Below are 21,823 nucleotides of genomic sequence, written 5' to 3' on the forward strand. Positions count from 1 at the left end.
AGGGCCCCACGCTGATAGAAAGAAAATTCATACAAGCTTGACTTTGTGTCTCCTAATCTTGATTTATTTTTGTTCATAATATGTAAGTATTATCATGTGATTTATTGAAATTATGCAATTTATTTTTCTCCCTCTTTCTGTGTTTAGAGGACAGAGACTTTGTCAATCTCATTGATGCCTGTAGCCGAGAATCAAGAACAGTACATGGCATGTAGTAGGTGCTCAAAGAATATTTTAGGATCAGTGAAAGGCCAGATGAATGGATGAAAGATAGAGAGGCTACTGGCACACAAACCTTTGGAGAGTCTGCTGTAGAATGCATTACCTTGAGATCTATGATGTTATTCATCGCTGTGATTTTCCTCACCTGTTAGGAATCAGTACTTTCTTATTTTTCTCACTCAGGACCTAATTTAATTATGTTCCTTATTTTCACTTAAATTGTGTGGAAAAATCGTTTTTGTAGAGCATTTAAAGACCCAATAATGATCACTGTTAAGAAGTAGCAGAATGCTTTTTTTAACATTGTTGTTACCTGAATCCTTCCTAATACTCAAAGTCATTTAGATGCTTCCTCCTTTCTGTTATCATAGCACTTTGGATATGACTTTATTTACACTCAATTCACTAAGTGATAATAAGTGCTCTTCCTATCTGTCTTATTCATATTGCCTAGCAGATACTATCTATTCAAGGATAGCTGGATAATGATGACTGGGTGAATGTTTGGAAGGACGCACGTGGATAGATTTAAACAGTGACACAGTGGAAAGCAGTTTATCTGCAGGATGTGTTTAGTGGTGGGGTTTACCAAGTTTACCTCCTCTCTGTGACTGGCTAGTGTCAGGACTTTAGAACAAGGACATTGTTAGGGAGAAGGTTGCAACAAAGGAACTATAAAGAATAAACCTACATCTTCATGATCACATTTTAACCACTGAGTGATCCATGAATGGACCATTAGAATTATTCCTTACAGGAAACTTTGGTGAAATAATAGTTTTAAACATTACGCAATGTATTAGTAGTCCAAAGATACAGTTTCAGCTACTAACTACATACTATCTATACACAGTTTCCTGACTTGTGATATCAATAATATGGTTTGATTCCTTATTATAATGTAAGCAGAGCTTGTTTGAGCAGAGCTGAATTAGGATGTTTTCTTGGATGCAAATAAGAGAATATATGTTGGAGGTAATATGTAAATTATAAACTATGACCATAATCTTAGGCTATTATGATTATTATTTTAATCTTCAGCCTCAACTACTCTGGCAGCTCTGAAACACACTATCAATAGCAACAGGAAGGTTGCAGAATTACGTGTAAATGTAGGCCAACTAATAAGATCACTCATGCATATTTAACATTGTCCAAAAGTTACCTCATCCATTTCCAGGTGCTCCAGCAGTTATAATATAATGTAACAAAGTAATGAAATAAATGGCATTGTACTAAGGAAGAGTGATGGAGCTGTAATAATTTGGCTATTAAAATTACACTTCCAGAGATGGGCCTAAGTTTTATGTTGCAAACATAATGGCCTGCTATACTGATTGGTCCCCTTGAGCTTTGGAGCTGATGCTGGTTCACAAACAAAATTTAGAAGACCTAATGGATTCCCACTCAAACCAAGTTTCCATCATAAATCATATTATTGATGAATGTAAAAGGGAGTTATAATGACATTTTAAATTGTTTCTTGGTATACTAAAGGTAATTACTTTGTGTCTTATCCTCTTAGGCTTTAAAATGGAAGATGTCTTTTTTATTAGTTGTATTTTACGTACTTTGTTTGGTAGATTCTTAAACACTAGAGTTGTGAATTTAAGGCAAGGCCAAAGAAAAGGAATATATATTTCTTCAGTACCTAATGTTTTCAAGTCACATATATTGTCCTTCTTACTCCTTGGGACTAGAGGATTTGATATTTACAATTTTCAGATTAAGAAATTATAAATGACCCACTGCCATTAGGCTAATAAATGGTGTAGCCAGGATTTTGACTTGGGTTGCCTGAAATCAATATTAGTTTGCATTCTGCTACATCACACTCCTGATTGCTTTACCATATCTGGCCTTTGCTCAGAAGTTACCACAATTCTCTGTACTGTAATAACATTTTTCACCTTTGGTATTGGCATCTTTCCTCCCTGCTGTGTTTTTCTCCAATGCACTGATCGCAAAGCATACTTAATATTTCACTTAATTTGTTATATTGTTTTTTTGCTCTTACTTTGATGTTTCATGATGGCAGTGTTCTGTTTGCTTCCAGAACTCAAACTCTTAAAAGGATGCTTTATATGTCGTAGGTGTTTAATAAATAAGTATTGGCTGAATGAAATGTAATTTACATAAATCTACAGGAAACATTATAGTTTATTCATAAACATCAGCTTTGAAGTCAGATCTTGATGGGTTTCAAGTCGGAATGTACCCCTTGCTGATTTGGTGACTTTGGCATGCTACTTAATTTGCATATGTCTTAGTTTATTATTAAATGTAGGTAAAAAAATGTAACCAAATGCAGGTCCAGCTGCCCGCCATTTTGAAAGACAATACTCAAGAAAATAGATGCTGGTATAAATTAAAGAGATTGATTTAAGTATTCAGTCACCTGAAAAGATGGGGGACTCAGTCTTAAAGGCCATCTTAACATCTCAGCACAGGCATGGGTTTTTATAAGAAGGGAGAGGAGAGGCAGAACAGTGAGATCAAGAAAAGGGGGTTGAAAAGTTTTCTACATGAAGACCAGCATAGTTCATTCTGATAAGGACCTCAAAACTGGCCAAGTGATGGTCTTGTGTGCATCATCCTGGTTTTTGTCATCCTGGTTTTACATCATCCTGGTTTTCCTGTTGAAGGTCAGCAAATCTCTCAGATCTCGCATGACTGAATGTCTGAATATTGGAACTTTTGAAGTTAGTTACTAGGATTCTCACATAAACATGCTGTTCACCTACAAGCTACATGTTAGTCAGAATCAGCACTTACAGGAACAATGTCAAAAGAGTGATGGGTTGGGTTACTATTCTCCACTATTATGAAAATCATACCCACTTTGTAGACTTGTTGTAAGGATTGAAGAAAATAATGTACCTAAAGTTTCTGGCTCTTAGTATGTACTCAGTAAATGTTAGCCATTTATCATTGTTAGCTATATTCATAGGTGAAGGTATAACCCTAAATTCTTAGAGCACTTTAACATAACTAGTAATTAATTATATCCTAAAACATGGTGTGACCCATTCAATCTTAGTTCATTCCAATGCTAAGAACCTGATATTACTAGCTTTGTATGGCATAACACATTATTGAAGATTTTAAGCTTTACTAATAAAGATATTAATGTATGCTTTATAATCAAAATTGTCTTTTTTTCTGTCACAATCCTATGTCAAATGATTGAACTCTTTAATGCACTATATATAGTTGTCCATGTCAGAATTTGTGTTTAACAGTTTAACAATTTTTAAAAATAAGCGTCTCCATAATATTTTCATTTGTTTGAAAAAGGTTAAGCATATATTAATCTTTTTTTAATTTGAAGAGATATTATTATCATAGGAAATATAAATTTTGTGAAGTGTGTCAACGGTTCTTACAGCCACCATAGAGGTTTTGTGTTTTATATTCTTTTACATTGATTATAGCTTGTTTGTTATTTTCTAAAATCTTTCTTGTAATGAATGGTAGCATTTCTTCTATGGTTTCTCAGACTTCTTATACCCTTATGTCAAATTCACATTTATAAAACTTTACAACTTTTTAAGAAAATAAATTCTCAAATGTACACAGCTTTTAACTAGTCAAATAAATGTTCAGAAATCTATTGAATTCTTACAAATACCTATATTTGTATGTACTATCTCTTGATACTGAATTTTTACAAATATCTCTACTTCAAGTTCAAAAAGGTGGTTTCCAGTAAAATGTGCATAATTATAATTTTATTTTCAAAAAGTTTAAGTATGTTAAATACCAGAGATGCATTTAACTTTTATGAAAGTTACTCTAGTGTCAGTATTAATTCACTAACAGGCAAACTTCCATGTTATTAATTTTTTTGGCTTACTTGGTGGATGGGTCATAAGATAATTATACTTGGCTGAGCACTAGGAAAATATGAAAAAAGGCAAGATTAGTACACGTAAAAAGACAGAAAATTTAAAAAGGATAAAAATGGATATAATTATCTTTTTCTCTTTTGTAGCCCTAGGAAAAGATAAGGATTACTTGGATGAATCAGAACATGCTAATTATGACCGTTCTCGGCTCATTAAAGATTTTGTTCCCAAAGATAATTCTGAATCCAGGAGAAGATTGCCAAAGGTAATGTAAATTAAACTAGTAAAAGCCACTTGAAGGCCATAACTCCTTAAAGCTTTTAATTTTTCAACAGTAATCTGCATTGTGCTGGAGAGTGTAAGAGGATGCACAATTTAATAAACATGTCTAAGGATACAAAATTCAAAAGTAATGTGTAAATGTCACATTTTTATTTTATACTAGAATTTTTAAAAAATCTGAAATATAAAATTATTTGGTAATATCTTCTCTAGGGAAGGAACCTAAAAAAAGAATAAATGGAATAATTTTTCCATGATTCCACCATTTTTCATGTTTTTTGAAAGGCAGCATGGTTTGATGAATATATGAATTTTAATGTCAAATGGAACAAGCTTTGAATTCCAGTTCCTTTACTTACTAATTTTGTTAACTTAAGCAGGTTAAACTCTCTCAGCCTTGTTTTATCTGTCAATAAAATCAGAATCACATTGTCTGCTTGACAAAATTCTTCGCTGACTACCTGAGATAACCATATGACAGTATCTGGAGCACAGTGAAAGCTGACTAGATAGCAGGCTTTTATAACAACTTGGAGGCTGATAATACCTCACTGAAACTATAGTTCATTAACAGTGAGTAACCAGGATAAATTTCAGTTTAAAAAAAAATCCTTACTTGAGTAATCACACTGTCTCTCAAAATCAGACTCTTCAAGGCATCTGAGTGTGGTTGTCCAACATCTTTTTGAAGTGTTCCAACACAAATCCTGGCTCAGTTCAAGCTCATTGTTTTTCTTGTTTTTTTATTGCTTAAAAAAGGAATGCCTTTGTAAAATTTTCAGTTTAATACAAAGAATGACAACTTTCATTGTCACTACATGGCCAATAATCATACTTGTGAATATGAGGTCTGTCTGGAAAAAGTCCAGCCATTGTTAATGTAATGAGAACAGTTTGCACAATGTTGATGTATCCTGGCAGCCAAGGAGAGTTGACTGGAATGAGCGTGTGTGAACAATGACGACTTCACTCCTCTAGTCAGTGGTGGTGGTAGATGCCATTAAGTGAGCATGTGTACTGTGTGGTCTTGGTCGTCGCATTTAAAATGACTAGGTGAGTAGAGCAACCAATCTGCGTCAAATTTTTTGCTAAGCTTGAACATTCCTCCTGAAAACTATTCATATGATTCAGAAGGCCGCAGCTATGGGCAGTTGGTGATTGGCATCTACATTACAACAACGCACCTGCATATATATCATGTTATTGCAGAGTTTTTTGTTGAAACATCAAATCACCCAGGTGACTCAGCCCCCCTACAGACCAGATTTGGTGTTCTGCAACTTCTGGCTTTTCCCAAAACTAAAATCACCTTTGAAAGGGAAGAGATTTCAGCCTGTTGATGAGATTCAGGAAAATACGACAGGGCAGCTGATGGAGATCAGGAGAACTGGGTGAGGTCCCAAGGTGTCTACTCTGAAGGGGACTGAGGCATATTTTCCTATGTCCAATGTTTCTTGTATCTTGTATCTTCTTCAATAAATGTCTCTATTTTTCCTATTACATGACTGGATTCTTTCTGGAGAGACCTCATATATCACATTCTCTGTAATGTTTGCTTCGGTTTGACTTGAATTAATTTCACAAATCCTTTTTTCAGTCACCACTGAAACATTAATGAAGAAATATGGCACAATTTAAATGTTATTATAAAAGATGCCAAACTTCAATAAATACATGCAGTGATAAATGGTACCAAATTTATTCATTCTTCTTTGGTTTTGTTTAAAGGAGTCACTATTTTGTGCCCATATTTCTTGGGGTATTCACAAACCAGGGGTTAATCTCCCTGTGTTTGCTTTGTCTTCCTGTGTATATGGTCAACACAATGGATGTCTAGAGAGTCTATTATCTGTAAAGCATTGTTTCAAGTGACTTGAAAGAAGGAATTACAAGAAAAATTGAGGAAAAACATATGTTTTTTTCCTTAAGATACTTATATCCCCAACAGGAAGACAAGTACGGTGTACTTCAAATAATTAAAAAATGAACTAGGATTAAATAAAATTTGAATATCTGCTTCTCTAGAATTTACCACACGCCAGCAATGATACCCTCCATTTCATTTCTGCTCAACAATAGTCATATCCCAAACCTCACTTTGACTAAACTTGAACTTCAGAATATAAAATAAAGGACAAAGTGTTAAACCTGCATGCATATTTTGGTGTTAATATTTTCTGAATGATTTTGAGTCCTCATGGTGAACTTTTATTTTGACCAAGTATTTACTGCTTCTGATAATTTAGCAAGTAATCGGCAACACACTATAGATTGTTTTGGGATTAATTAATCTTCAGAACAATAAATTGTATCTTTAGAATACATTGCTTCAAATTATTAACTTTTACCATGTGTTATTTGATTACACTAAAATTCTTTAATATTTTAAAGATGGAAAAACATCTGCAATATTGAAATATAATATGATGATGTTATATTGATAAAGTAGTAGGACATATTTTTTCTTTATTTGAAAGCTACTATGTTATGTGCAAAACTTGTCACTGTAAGGCATAGAAAGGTGGGAAACTCAGAACAGGTTTTGCTCTCCAGCTGCTGGGATGCAGTTCAGATACAGACATATAAATGGAGAAAGCTAAGAGTTCTAGAAATTAGACATGACACTAAGTATAGGATAAGTGAAGATTTAGCTTTATAATGGAAGCCATATTTAAATGTCTCAGAAGCATTGTAGTAAATAGAAAATTCACCATAAGATCTTGAAAAAGACAAAAGAAAAACAAGAACATAAAGAAGAAATGGAAAACAATTGAATCACTGAAAGAACAGCTACTAGAAAACAGAAAGAAATCAGTTGTAGAAAACTCAAAAAGAGGAAAAATCCCTTCTCCAGGATCTGTAAGGTTTGGCATTGTTTTTGAAGAGTCACAGAAAGCAAATTGGTTACCAGAAATGAGTGCAAACACATCTTCTGTCAAGTTCATTGGTGCATACAGATTATCTATATGCCCACATCGAATATGCATCTATAATTTTAACCATTTATCCAAAGTTCTCCATCTGTGTGAAATTATTGAATAATACCTATTAAATTGATTCTTGCATACTGCTTCCTGTATCATGTCAACATAATATGAAAGAAAAAGACAGATGAATTTCCTAATTAAGCTTGCCAGATTGAAAGACAAATGTTATTGTTTTTAGTAGGGAACAGTATTTACCTATCACTGAATAAAGACATTTTAAATTAAAAAAGAAAATTGGCCACACTTCTTTTTTTGTTGTGCCCACTCTATTTTCAATGAGACTTTACAGCTACTCCCATCAAGAGGTGAAAAACTCTTCAACTGGCCTTGGGCTTTGTGTCGACCAGTAGACTGATGTAGAAGGGAAGATGTGCCAGTGCTGAACTTGAGACTCTGAAGGTCTTACACTCACATTCTTTCTCTTGGGACTCAGCCTCCACCATGTGAACAAGTCATGGCTGTTCTGCAGGAGGGTGAGACCAAGTGGGCCAGAGCTTGGTGAGCCCAGTTACCCAACTCAGGCAGAAATATGAGAAAATTCAGTGACAAAGAACAGGAGACATAGACTCATGAAACAGTCCACCTGAGACAGCCTATCCACAGAATCCTGAGCTGCATAATGAGTGTTTGGGGATGGTTTGTTTCTCGCCAATAGCTAATGGAGACAACCGTAAATGTTAAAAGATAACATGTTGGCCGGTATCAGTGATTGCTAATAAAAAGTGAATTTGTCATCAGTCACTGGGAATATTTGCAAACTCGTGTCTGAGTTTTTCACAACATACTCATATTATTCATTTAATTCTATAGAACCCAAATATATTTAAATATCATAGCCTAAATTGCATGATATCTAAGCAACCTATCTAAAACTTTCTGAAATGACCATTTCTAAAACTCTATTTACAAAAGTGCTTTCTTTATAATAACACTAACATAGGTCAAAATTCCAAGATTACATTTCATTGGACTATATTTATATAGAGAGTTACAGCAGTCACAAACATCCAATAAAAATAATGAACTAATTTTTTAAAGGCGAGTTTATTTCCTTTCAACATTTTGACAAAATGTTCTCTCACACCTTTGTGGATAGAAATCCAGAAAGCAAATTTGTAATGTAAGAAAAGAATCAATTTCATAAATGTATAAACTGGAGTTCTTGGGCTATCTGCAAGCAAAGTCTTGAGTATAGAGGGATTGTTTTTTAACATAGTTTGGGTTAAAACATGATTGCCTGTCTCTGTCATAGTAATACAGAGAGCGCTGTGAATAACACTTAAAGATAAGGTCCTATAGTCAACAGGATGATCCTCAGAAGCAAAATCCTCTCCATCAAAGAGCCATGCTCTACACACCAGGCAGAGCCTGTAGGAGTGGACAGTGTACACAACTATCTACAGTTAGTCTGTGTTAGAAAAAATAAACTCGTGAAGCAGAATCCATGATTTCTGCTTCGTGAAGAGCTTGCTGCTGCTCCCATCTCCCGGGATGCCAACGATAACTACAGATGTTGCCAATAATGAGTCTGAGAATATAAATCTCTATTCATTCCATATGATGGTGATGTCTCCTTTTACAGAACGTTTGGTATCAAATTAGACAGAAAAGAGGTTATGGGCTAGGAAAACCTTTGCATGAATATTTTAGCAGTTCATTAAATTTAAATCTCAAGGCCAATCAATGTGATTGTATAAATTGTCAGATGGTGTTCATCTTTAACTCGGTAACAGGAATAACTTTCTGTTAAGACTGGGGACACTGATGATTTGGTGGAGAAGGTGAAAGGGAGCTGGCTCTGTGGCCTTGTATGATGTATCTTTCATGTGGGTGTTGCAGCTCTTTTATTTGCCTCCATGGCTCTTTACCTGTATATTATGAACAGGGATTAATATTCTGTAAGTGCATATTTTTCAGCAATTGGAGGAAAATTATGATGAACTACAAGATAAAGGACTAAACTTGACCCTATATGGCTGTTTTAATTGACAAAATATACATGAAATCAAATGTTAATTATCTGAATTTAGTGAGGTAGTTATTTTCTAAAGAAAAATGTTAATACCTTTAGGACTTAAAATGATAATCTTTATGTGTAGTAATATCATTGTGGGCAATGATACCCTAGTATTTGATTTTCATGTAAAATATGGGACATACAGCACATTATCTTGATTTATATCCTTTGGCCAGTGTTTTACATTTATCTTCTTGTCCAGTATTAAGAAAATTCCTCTTCCAACAGCCCAGAGGATACCTGGTCTGGTCAGCAGGGTCTGTGATACTGAGGGGGACACAGTCCTTCCTCCCTGTGCTGTTGGAGGCGTCTCCCTCCCCTTGTGCCATTTAGTTGCTCCTAGTGTATATTTTCCAGAAGATTTAGTATAAGGTTTTACAGAATTACTCCACATTGTCTGTGAACTGCTTAAATTTAAAAGTGTGTGTGCATGATGACAGAGGTAAATCAGTTATGAAATATTGGTCCTTCAAAAATGTGCAAGTGTCTCTCAAGAATGGGTCAGTTATTCAGAGGGGATTAAAACATTTTAGATGCCTACCTCACATCTTATAACAAGAACTTAAGATCTCAATAGATATTAAATTCAAAATTAATATGCAAAAATTAACATTTTTTTAAATCACGTAATTTTTTAAAATTGGCTTCTTAAAATAGATTTTGCAAATCAGCAATACAATTAATCATGGAATGCTTAATAGATTTAAGTATTTCTATACTAATCAGTATCAAAATTACAATCAAATTTAAAGTAAGATATAAACTTAGCACTTGGTAATAAGCTGACATACTGGAATATACATGTATGTAAGGATGGTTAATATTCTTAATCTGCAAAGATATCATAATAATATAATGAATAAATTCAAGAGTAAAAAATATTGAAAAACAATATAATTTTAACATGTAAAATGATAAGCAGTACTAGTAATTGCAGAAATACAAGTGTAAGCAATGCTCTTTTAAACCAAATTAGAAAACATTTTAACACAAAATAAAATCCAGAATTTATCCTATAAACTTTTCATTCTATTTCTTGCTAGTAGATGTATATATTGATCCAAATTTTCTGGAAAACAATTTGACAATAAGATTACCAGCCTTAAAATCATCTTGCTCTTTGACCCACTGTAGGAATTTATCCAGAGAATGTAATTAAATGTTATCCCAAATAATTATGTTTAAGGATGTTTCTCACACTGTTATTTGCGAGGAATGGGAAGGATTAAAGCATTTAAATGTTCAAGAATAAAAGATGAAACTAAAAATAGAAATGCCCTCAAACAAAGCAGTTGAAAAATAACAACCCCCTCAGTATGGTTATGTAAGAAGGTGGTTGCAAAAACAATATGTGAAGTCTGATACCAATTGTATACAAATCTTCAGCTCTTTTTCACTGAGAAAATGCTTACAATTTAAGAATTTGTACAGTGTTTAAATTTAACTCATAAGTATTACCATATTATCATTCCCATTTTAAAATGTTGCATAGCTAGTAAATGACTGAGCTAAGCTTTAAAATAAGGTGATTCTGTTTTCTGAAGGTGCTTTTCTACTTTACTACACTGGCAAGACAAGAGCAACTCAGGACTTTACCTCTTTAGTCTGGTCACCATGGTAAGTGGCATTTCAGTTAGCCCCATCCCCCAGTACAAATTACTCTTATACACCAGAATCTGTGGCTAAGCACTTTGCATGCATCATGTCAAGTAATTCTCATAACTCAATGAGAGGAAGTAGTAGTAGTCTCATTTTACCAATGAAGAAAGTAAAGTTAGAGAGGTAAATTTCTAGCCCCGTTTCTGAGCTGGGCAGAAACAGAGCTGGATTGTAGCTCTGTTTCTTTGACTCCAGAACCCTGTGCTTCTCTGACTTGGGTTCAATAGTTAATGTAAGAATTACACTCACATATATTAGTCACATCTGTCTAAAGCCCTAAACCATGGCTCTGAAGCAGACAGCTCAGCATTTTAATAATTGCGTGGCTAACTTATGAAACCCTAGGAGTGGATTGACCTGTTTGCAATTACTCTTGTATCAACAAACTAATAAAAATAGACAGGGAGTCTGTTACAAACTTAATACTAAACCTCAGAAAAATAGTGAAAATGGAAAAGGTTTACATTCCTTGGAATTGCATAATAATCAGTATAGTAAATATTTTCAAATGCCTCTTCTACACAGTATGGAACTCCTCTTGTCAATCAGGAAAAAAACACAAAACACCCACCTCTTCCACAAAAGCCCCACCCTATGGCTGCCAACAGCTCTGTGTAGAGCAGAATACCAGGTATCAAGGCATGGAGACATTTTAATTATTAGAGCAGATAGAGATGAGGGAAGCATGTGCTGGGGCAGATATTTTAGTTCCCTTAAAAACTATAGAGGAAATAATGTGCTTGTCTGTTTAGGAAGTCTTAGTCTTATTTCATAAGAGATACAGAAAACAAACAAGATGCCATACATGTTTCCTCTCTCCTGAAACTAGTATCTTGCTAATTAGACACACAGCAGGCTCCCTCAGTCACCAGCTTATGGGTTTTCCCCATGAGTGCTTGAGAGCTCATTTTGGGAGATCTATTTCCTAAGCCTCCCTGGAGGACCTTAAACTTTAAAATGAGAGCTGCAGAAATTTTAAACATGTTTATGGAATGTGAAAGTAAACTCAATAAATGAGTATGTGAGCATGCCAATTAAATTGTACAGATAATTGTTCTACTTGATATTTATACATTTGATCAATATAGGCTCACATTAAATTAATGTTGTAACTGCTTAGACATGAAGATAGTCAGAGAAGTCAGGTCAAAACTAATGTCATTTGAAAATACTGAAAATCAAAGCTACCTCATTCATCTCCCATCTCCAGGTTATGGAGGTAACCAGGTAACCAGACCCTCCAGGTTGTGTGTATATCAGAAGGATCACAGGATTGAGAGTTGGAACATTAATGATAATGATGATACTAAATAGATACATCAGGTAACATTTATTAAGGTCTTTTCAGGGATGGTGTTGGGGACCTATATTCTTTTAGCCTCTCAGTAACTCTAAAAAGCTATGGTGTATTTTTACCCACATTTCATACATGAGGGAATGGAGCTTATAATGGCAAAGTGGCTTTCTTGACATCGTAGAGATGGGTAAGCAGTAGCAGGAGTTATACAGAAGCCACTGCAGTGTTAAGCTCTCTGCTGTGCTGTATACATGTTCTGGCACAATAACACCCCTGTTTTATTACAAAATATTTTATTACAAAATCAGAAGCATGTAATTCTGTAACATAACAATATCACACTCAAACACACCATATGACATTTTAGGTGAAAAGTTCAAATTAAAACTATAAATTATTACACCCATATTATTACCCTACCCACCATACTCAAGCAGTCCTTACCTCTGCCAGATGCTGTATAATGGAGGTGTGTATGGACAAAGGGCTATATAGAAGCTACAAGACAAGTGTATCAGGTAGGTAGAGAACATGTTTGCATTACTGGGGTGTGATCAAGTACATTAGGGACTATGCATATTGTGCTTTTCTTGATATTTTATGCTTAAGATAAAATATAGTAGAATTGAGAGTCCTGTGCTCAGATCTTGATAAACTATAAAATACCCCTTCCCTGCTGCTTGTAGCTCTTCCCCTGCCCATGTCCTTTTCCTCCATTCACATGGGCATGCAGACTTCTTAATGTTATCAAATAAGTTCATCAAAATATGAATATTTTGAGCAGCTACCACTAATCTCAAAGAAAAAGAATGTCAACAAAAATAAAACACTCTTGTCATTATTAAATAACTACTTATGCTTGTGGAAATTTTTTAAAAATTATTGTTGTTGAGGTTTTTGCAAGATACAAATTGAGATTGCAAATGAGGGTGTCCATCACAGAAACCTATATGGTTTTATTAATCCCCTGATGCCACAGGCAATTTAAACCCAGGGGTTACAGCAATCCACCATGTGTTATTTAAAAGTTTCAGACTATTGCATGAAGTTAAAATTTCCTACTCCGTGAGCCAACTGAAAAGTCAATGTTTAAGCCTGCTGACTAACTCAAGGCCGTATCCATCAAGTGGCTGCTTCTTAGCTCCGTATCTCCTCAGTGCCAGTTACAAGTTGTCCTGTGGAAGCTTTCTTAACGGAAATAAATGTAATTCTCTGTTGCATCTCATCAAGTGAATGTTAACCATGAGGAGGAGGGTGGCAAGAACACTCAACTCCAGTTATGTATTTATTTTTATATAACAGTTACTTTCATCACTTTCCAATTACAGTCACTTCATTATATTCAGCCCAGTGCCAATATAATGCAATCACAAGTTTAACGGATGCAGGATTTCTCAGAAATTAGAAAGGTTTGTATCTGTTGTACTTTTCTCTGATGAGCAAGAAAATGAGACGATTTCCATGAAAAGCTGAACAAATCCATACGAATTCTTAGTGAACCTGACTCAGCTATCATAAAACATTACCTGGCTCACTAAGGAAAAAGTCTCGTTGCCCAGACCACTGCCGTTCAGACAGAAAGATACCTCCTCCCTTGTATGTTAATCTGCGCAGCTCGTTCAAATAACTTAAGAAAGTGAACTACATGATTAAAAATTGACAATAAAATTATCCAAATGTCATATGACTAAATGTCACTTAGGTGAATCATACATAGACACATTAACCAATGAGATAGGAAGGCAGCCTCCTGCCGCACCCTATTCCTAACTCCCTTAAAATAAAGTAAAAAAAAAGAAAAAGAAAAAGACAATACAGGTATTCTTCTAACGAGATGAGCTGTCTGTTTTTAAAAGTCATTATTCAGACGAAGGCATTTAAAGAGTTGTCTAAAAACCCTCCAGTCAGATGCTTTGTGCAGCATTCAATATGTAACACTCCGGCTAATGGAAAAGCAGGCGTGGAGGAGAGAACCTAGTGCTGTTGGGCTGAACGGTGCTTTAAAGGAGATTGTCATTTGAGACTCTGGTGTCAGCAATGAAGGATTCCAAATGCAGCTGAACCCGGAATTCTGACTGTGGTATGTGTAATAGTACATCAATCTATATCACTTTCTTGTTTTCTTAAAAATTGGTGGAGAAGCCAATTAAGAATAATTGATATTGATTTCAGAATGGGGGATGAGTATGTCTGTTATTTCAAAATATTAGAAATTTATTTTTAAAAGTAAGAAATATAGGATCTCTATGGTAATATTTTATCAGTTTGCCTTGCATGTAAAACAAATGCCACCTCTCAAATTTTGACTATTTTTAAATTCATTTGAATGTTAGTTTGATTGAAATAGTCATTCACAAAGTCTGCTCTAAAATTAGTTCTTGATTCAAAAATGTATAAGATAAAATTACTTGTTAAAGTACTTATTTTGAAATGTTCTTAAATATTATTTTATTTAAGATGTTTTAGTAAATAATTTCAAAGTAGAAAATCTAAGAAAAAAATCTGAACTTGAAGCATATCTCACACCGATAAGTGGTAAAATAAACAAGTAACACAACTGTGAAATTAACTGTGATTTAAGCTAGGGAACAAAACAAGAAGTATTCACCTTGCTGTCTTCACTCTTCCATAGTTTTAAAGGTGATAATAAAATTAATTTTTTCCCATTCTGAGAGCTTTATTTTAATTTCTTTGTTTAAAAATGTTAATTACTTTTCTTTGGAAGTGGGAGCTTATTTTCTAAATATGCATTTAAAGTTAGATCACTTAAACTGAATAATCACTGGTATGGAAATGTGTTTTCTTTAAGAAAAAAATAAGTGTTTAAAGGTTCCTTATATAGTATTTCAATATAAAAATCAGTCAGCTAGAAGAGGTATACCTAAATTTATTCTCTGTAAATTACTTCCACTAAGAGGATATGAAAAGCTCATATATATTTTTTAAATGTTGATTTCATGGAGAAACAGTAAAAAAAACACAGTTTATGCTCCATCATAGACTATTCTATTTTGAAAAGCTTGGCTTTGGTTTTCACTAGGTGAACCAGAAAAACTTGTACTTTTGAGTAAATAAAATTGGATGAAGTGCGAATAAGTTTAGAACAATGCTAGTTACATTACAGAAATTCAATCAATATTTTTTCTCTTTTCTTTAGTTCTTGTTTAACTTTTTAAAAGAATTCTAATTCTTTCCATTGATATGTGTCTTAGTAGATGGTATCAGAGTCCCCCTTGATGCAGTTATGCAGGTCACGTAACTCGGGTGTTTTAGATCCAGTCTAAAGTTTTACCTTCAACAATTAATTTTCCGTCTTGTTTGTGACCCCACTAATAGCGTTGCCCAGCAAAGTAGGTCTCTTTTACATAGTACTCGAAACGTGGAAAATGAATGATCCTCCTTAAATAAAACAACTAATACCACTGTAGGAAAATTTCCTTCAAAAGCAAATTGCCTGATAAATCATCCAGATCAATTCATTGTTTGAACCATCTTGAGAGAAGTAGAAACACAACTTTTCATCATTTTATCTGATTTTAACTGAATTCAACCATTAGTATGAAAGTAGCTTTACATTTAAAGACTCTTCAGGAAGAATATGTGCTGTGATTATTCTTAGTATTTATAAGAGAGGTGGATATTTATCAACCTTAAAAGAAAACTAACAGGCAGAACTATCACTAACTGTTAGATTAAATATTTCAAAAATTATTTTTTAACATTTTAATCAATAAAATGATAGATTCAGTGACATTTAAAGTTCAAATTTCACATTCTAAGAAATTTTGGCTGTGGCAACTTTTAGACAAAGTATGTATGGTTCTGTTTCAAAACAGACACTTTACAACAGTGGTTGTGGAACTGGAAATATCAGAATCACCTGCAGGGCTCCCTGAAGAGAGAGGACAGGGTCGACCTCCAGGGCTTCCAATAATAGTGATTCCAATGGAGGCCTTAGAATTTGCATGACTAAAAAAGTCATTGAATTATTGGGATGACATTGGTTAATAGAATTATATACATTTCATGTGTACAATTATATGATATATCATCTCTAGATAGTCTTGTGCGTTCACCTACCAGGTCAAGTCTCTTCATCACCATGTATCCCCCCTTTACCCTCTTCTCCCTGCCCCACCCACTTCTCTCTGGTAATCGCCATACTGTTGTCTGTGTCTGTGCAGTGTTTTGTTTTTTTTCTTTTTCTTAAGCCCCTCATCCTTTTCAGCCAGCCCCCCAACCCTTCTCCTCTCTGGCAGCTGTCAGTCTGTTCTCTGTATCTATGAGTCTACTTCCATCTTGTTTGTTAGTTTATTTTGTTCATTAGATTCCACATATCAGTGAAATCATATGGTACTTGCTTTTCTCTGACTAGCCTATTTCATTTAGCATAATGTTTTTCATGCCCTTTCATGCTGTTGCAAAAAGTAAGATTTCCATTTTTTGTTTAGGGCCAGGTAGTACTCCCTTGTGTAAATATTCAACAAACACTGCTTTCATGGTACATTTACACAAGGGAATTTGCATTTCTAACAAGTTCTCAGTTGACATTGATGGCTGATGCTGCTGGTGCTGATACCACATTTGAGAATCACTACCTGAAAATTCCCCTCAATATCTCCAGTGTACTCTGCATTTTGAGAGACTACCATGTGCCAAAATCTATATTCAGTCTCAATATTTGTCGATGAATAAAACAGGCAACATCTCTACTCTTGCAAAGCTTGTAGTCCAATGGAAGAGTCACAAAATAAGTAAGTAAACCAACACATAAATACTTGTCTACCAGTTGTCTTTAAGTGGGTCATTAAGCACTGGAAGAGGAGCTACTCGGGGTGACCAGGAAAGCAGCCTCTCAGAAGGTGTTAGCAGCCAGAACTGAAAGATGAGAAGCCAGCCAAGGGGAGAGTGGGAGAAAGAGGCATTTCAGCCATAGAGTTTGCCCTGCAAGGGCCCTCAGGTGGGGAAGAACATGGTATATTTGAGAAACTGATGTGTGGCCTGTGAGGCAGGAACTCAGAGCCTGACCACCGGGATGGCCGAAATGAAAGCGGTGGGGAGAGAGGTAAGCAGGCACAAGGCTGCAGGGGGACTGTGGTGGGAGTTTGCATTTTATTCTCAGTTCAAAGGGTTTTGAACAGATTTTTGTTTTTATAAGATCACTGTGTATGTGAGGGTGGGGTATCAGTGGTAGGAGTTGGGGTGACTTTATGAAAAATGACAGCTGAAAAATGACAGTGAGTGGTTGCAGGTGAGGTGGATACATCAGTCTCTGACATTAAAATGTGAAAACCGTTTGGCTCTCTAACCACAGAGGTAGCAGTTATTGAAAAGTTGCAATAGGGTTGATTATAATAATATGGGAATATGTCAAGAAAGTGAAAAAATAAAGCAGGTAGAAAGCAAAATTATAATTGTGTGTGTGTGTGAGAGAGAGACCAATTATAGTACTGATATTATAGGTGATTTTTATTCCCTTTTGTATGCAATAAGTAACATGTTCATTATAAAATTCCTAAATTGAAATACTTCATTGAAAGGAAAAGCTGTGGCTTTGAGAAGACCATTGCAATCTGAATGGGCCATGTGCTTGTGTGTGAATCGTGTGGGTGTATACACTCACATGTGCATTCAGGCACTGTACAAAGTATTGTTGGTACAAAATGAATAAAATACAGTTCCTGTCCTCAAAAAAGTGTGCAGTTTATTGGGGAGGACAATAAATAAGGACATAAGAGCATTGGGTGTCAAATGTTAAAAATTATCTTGAAGCTATTTGAAAGTCTTTCCAGGTACTAATTGCTCCTATCACTACCAACCCTGACAGATCTGGAATGCACTCTCCCTGTTCTATGCCCTGTGCCTTTACATGTAGTGTTTCCTCTGCTTAGGAATGCTCATACTCCCCCTTCTCTATTAATTTTTCAAAAATTAAATCATACATCACTTTTTAAAGACTATTTCAGAGAGGTTTGAGGATCACAATAAAACTGCGAAGGAGGTACAGAGATTTTCCACGTACGTCCTGCCCCCACACATGCACAGCGTCCCCCATGATCAGCGTCAACTTACAAGAATGGTAACGTTTTTACAGAGGATGAACCTAACACTAAAATCCATCATTTATCTTAGGGGACACTCTTAGTGTTAGACCTTCTATGGGTTTGAACAAATGTGTAGTGACATATACACATCCTAGTACCGTGCATAGACTTTCACTGCCTTAAAAATCTTTAGTTCTCTGCCTGTTTATCATTTGACCCCACCCCACACCCTTTCAGCAACCACTGATCTTGTTATTAGTGCTCTTACAGTTTCTTTTCTTTGGCTTTTTCCTGAGTGCCATGTAGTTGGAATCATACGGTAATATGGCCTTTCAGATTGGTTTCTTTCACTTAGTAATATGCATTTAAGGTTCTTCATGAGTTACACAGCTTAGTAACTCATTTATTTATGGTGCTGAATAGTAATCCACTGTCTGGATGGACCAGCGTACACGCACTCACATACTGAAGGGCATCTTGGTTGCTTCACAGTGTGGGCAGTTATGAATAAAGCTTCTGTAAAGGTCCATGTGCCGGTGGTCATGTGGGCATAGCTTTTTGACTCCTTTGGGGAAATACCAAGGATTACCATACCATATGTTAAGAAAATGTCCAGTTTTAAAGAAACACCTAAAATTGTCTTATGAAATGGCTGTACCATTACTTTATTTCCACCAGCAATGTTTGAGAATTTCTGTTGCTCCTCATCCTCACCAGGATTTGGTGGTGTTAAGGTTCCAGATTTGGGCCATTCTAATAGATGTGTAGTGGTATCCCATTGTTATTTTAGTTTATATTAAATTAAATATATGATGATGACATATAATGTGGAGCATCTTTTTATGCTTATTTGCCATATGTATGTCTTCTTTGGTGAAGTGTCTGTTTGGTGAAGGCCTTTGAAACAATTTGTAATTAATCAAGCTGTTTGGGTTTGGGGATTGTTTTTTTTGAGTTTTAAGAGTTCTTTATGAATGTTAAATAACAGTCCTTTAGCAGATGTGTATTTTGCAGATACTTTTCCCAGTTTGTGGTTTGTATCTAGTTCTCTTGATATTGTCTTTCATAGAGTAGGATTTTAATGAAGTTCAACTTATGAGTTATTTCTTTCATGGATCCTGTCTTTGGTATTGTATCTTGAAAGGTATCACTATACCCAATGTCATCTAGGTTTTCTCCTATGTGATTTTCTAGGAGAGTATAGTTTTGCACTTTACATTTAGGTATATGATTCATGTTGTATTAATTTTTGTGAAAGGTAAAGTCTGTATCTAGATTCATTTTTTTTTTTGCATTTGGATGTCCAGTTCTATCACCACTTGTTGAAGAGAATATATCACTTCTCTCCATGGGCTGTCAGTACATCTTTGCTCTCAAAGCTCCTGAACTCACCTCTCCTATGGCACAAATCACACTAAGTTGTAATTACTTGTCCTCCTATCTTGCTCCCTGACTAAATTGCTCTCTTTTAAAGGATGAGGACCATTGGGTTATTTCTCTTTGTAATTACATTAGCTCCTTGCACAAAGCCTGACTCATCACAGGAGCTCACAGTGAACTCGTGAAGTAAGTAAACGTGAAAGAGGATATTAGTAAAATATTACAACTTTAGGTAGAGTACAGTTATGAGTGTGGCTTTCAAGAGTTAAAGGAAGTAAGCTCATGTTTAAAAAGGAATAAAAATTTTGAGTCATTTTACTTCTAGGAATTTATGTTAATAAAATAATCAGAGGTATATGAACAAGGATATTCATTGCATTAATATGAATCATAGCAAAGAATATAGGAAAACCAGCCTAAATACCCTTCAAGAGAAGGTAAATAAATAATGATATAATTATAGAAAGAATGATGTTCAGCTATTTCAAAGTGCAGTGAGACACAGCCAGCCTGCTCCATTAATCCTCTAGTGGGCCAGTGGCACAGCAATAAATAAAACATGGGAATATAAAATTGTGGCATTTCCTACCCTTGGTCCTGGAATACCCTGACTCAGCAGATTGGCTCCACTCTAGCTGCTGAGACCCATCAAACCTCAGACACTCCTCCCTAAAAAGCAAGTAAGAGTTTTAGGAACCCCAATGTTAATGTATCCTTGATCTCATGTGTATTTCTTGCACTTAAACAAGATGAAAGTAACTCAGCACTATCATGGAACAGCCATTGTTTTGTGCCTCACTCAAACAAAATTTGATAAAACTTTGTGTATTAGACATGTATAATGGACTTTTCCTGTTGTTTTACCTAAACGTCACTTTCTTTGGGGTTCAGGTGGAGCTGACCGTCTTTTCCTACTCTAAAATAGCCAAAATAATTCTCCATCTAAAATGACAAATACAGTTTTGGACAAGGTCCCCAAGATGAATTCCATCCAAGCTGGGATGCTCTCTCAGAACTGTGAGGAAAGATGCCACCTCTACAAATACAGGAAGGGAGAGTTATTTTTAGAAAGAAGTAATGAGGCAAAGAGAAGAAGAAACAAAAACAGAACTCAGAGGTAGAATAGAGATATAATAGTAGAAGTAGTGAGAATTCTGACAACTACATTTTAATAATCTCCAAAACCTACTGTTCTGGAAGCTATCTAACTCTATTTCTGGGCTGTCGACAGGTAGAGAGCTGAATACTTTTTACTGTATAAGCAGAGAAAGTCTTTGGGGATTGAGAAGAAGTTAAGATTGTGTGGCTTGCATAGGATTTCTGTCATTTAGAACTGAAAGAGTCCTGATTAATATAGATATCTGTAGTATACAGTTGAATAAGAACACATTTTATCACAGTATATATAAAATTCGGTGTGTTGCTGCATATTATGTGTACTACATGTACATAGACACATGCATTTATATCTATATTTGGGTGAGAGAAGAGAATGAGGGAAAGAAAACTCTGAATTTGTAATAGCAATTATCTCCAAGCTGTTATCTCTAGAAATACTGTCTCTTTATTTTGTATTGATCATGCATTATTGGGAAAACAAAAGCAGGGTTGAGAAAAATGGGAGAGTTGAAAAATGCCATCATTAAGGGCAGAGGAAGGGTTGGGATGGTTGGAGGAGCAGAAGAAGCAGAAGTACAGAGTCTGGACTAGATCAGCAGCATCTGGACCAGATGTATATGCAGCAGCCAAGGTATTTAGAAGTAAATCGGATACAGATAGTTTTATGTGTATCTAAGAAAACTTCCTACTGGGAAATTACCTGTATATAAGAAAAATTCATGTACATATATGAAGTTCCATGTGTATTTTTCCTTGCATTATCTAAAAATAAGTTTAATTTGTTTTTAAATGACACACATGCATTAATAAAATATATTACTTAGGAAGTTTATTTATTAAAAAATCACACAGAGGATTAAGTGGTGAGTAGATGTTTTTAAGATTCCTAAATATAGGCCTCTGGACCGTGTGTGTGTGTGTGTGTGTGTGTGCGTGCGTGAGTGCATTGGAAAACGATATTTTCAAAA

The 21,823-nt window shown here is 35.0% G+C and overlaps 1 protein-coding gene across 2 annotated transcripts in view; it reads left to right on the top strand.

Annotated features, from left to right (window-relative positions):
• Nucleotides 1-21,823, top strand: part of ANO3 (anoctamin 3) — a 288,737-nt gene that overhangs the window by 157,756 nt on the left and 109,158 nt on the right. For both annotated transcript variants that reach the window (XM_045825477.1, XM_045825478.1), the window contains one exon: nt 4,217-4,335. In XM_045825477.1, coding sequence (XP_045681433.1) covers nt 4,217-4,335 — 119 coding nt within the window. The remainder of the gene's footprint in view (nt 1-4,216; nt 4,336-21,823) is intronic.

The sequence above is a fragment of the Phyllostomus hastatus genome, unplaced genomic scaffold (genome assembly GCF_019186645.2).
Source record: "Phyllostomus hastatus isolate PE091 unplaced genomic scaffold, TTU_PhHast_1.1 phas_scaffold_585, whole genome shotgun sequence".
Classification (NCBI taxonomy): domain Eukaryota; kingdom Metazoa; phylum Chordata; class Mammalia; order Chiroptera; family Phyllostomidae; genus Phyllostomus; species Phyllostomus hastatus.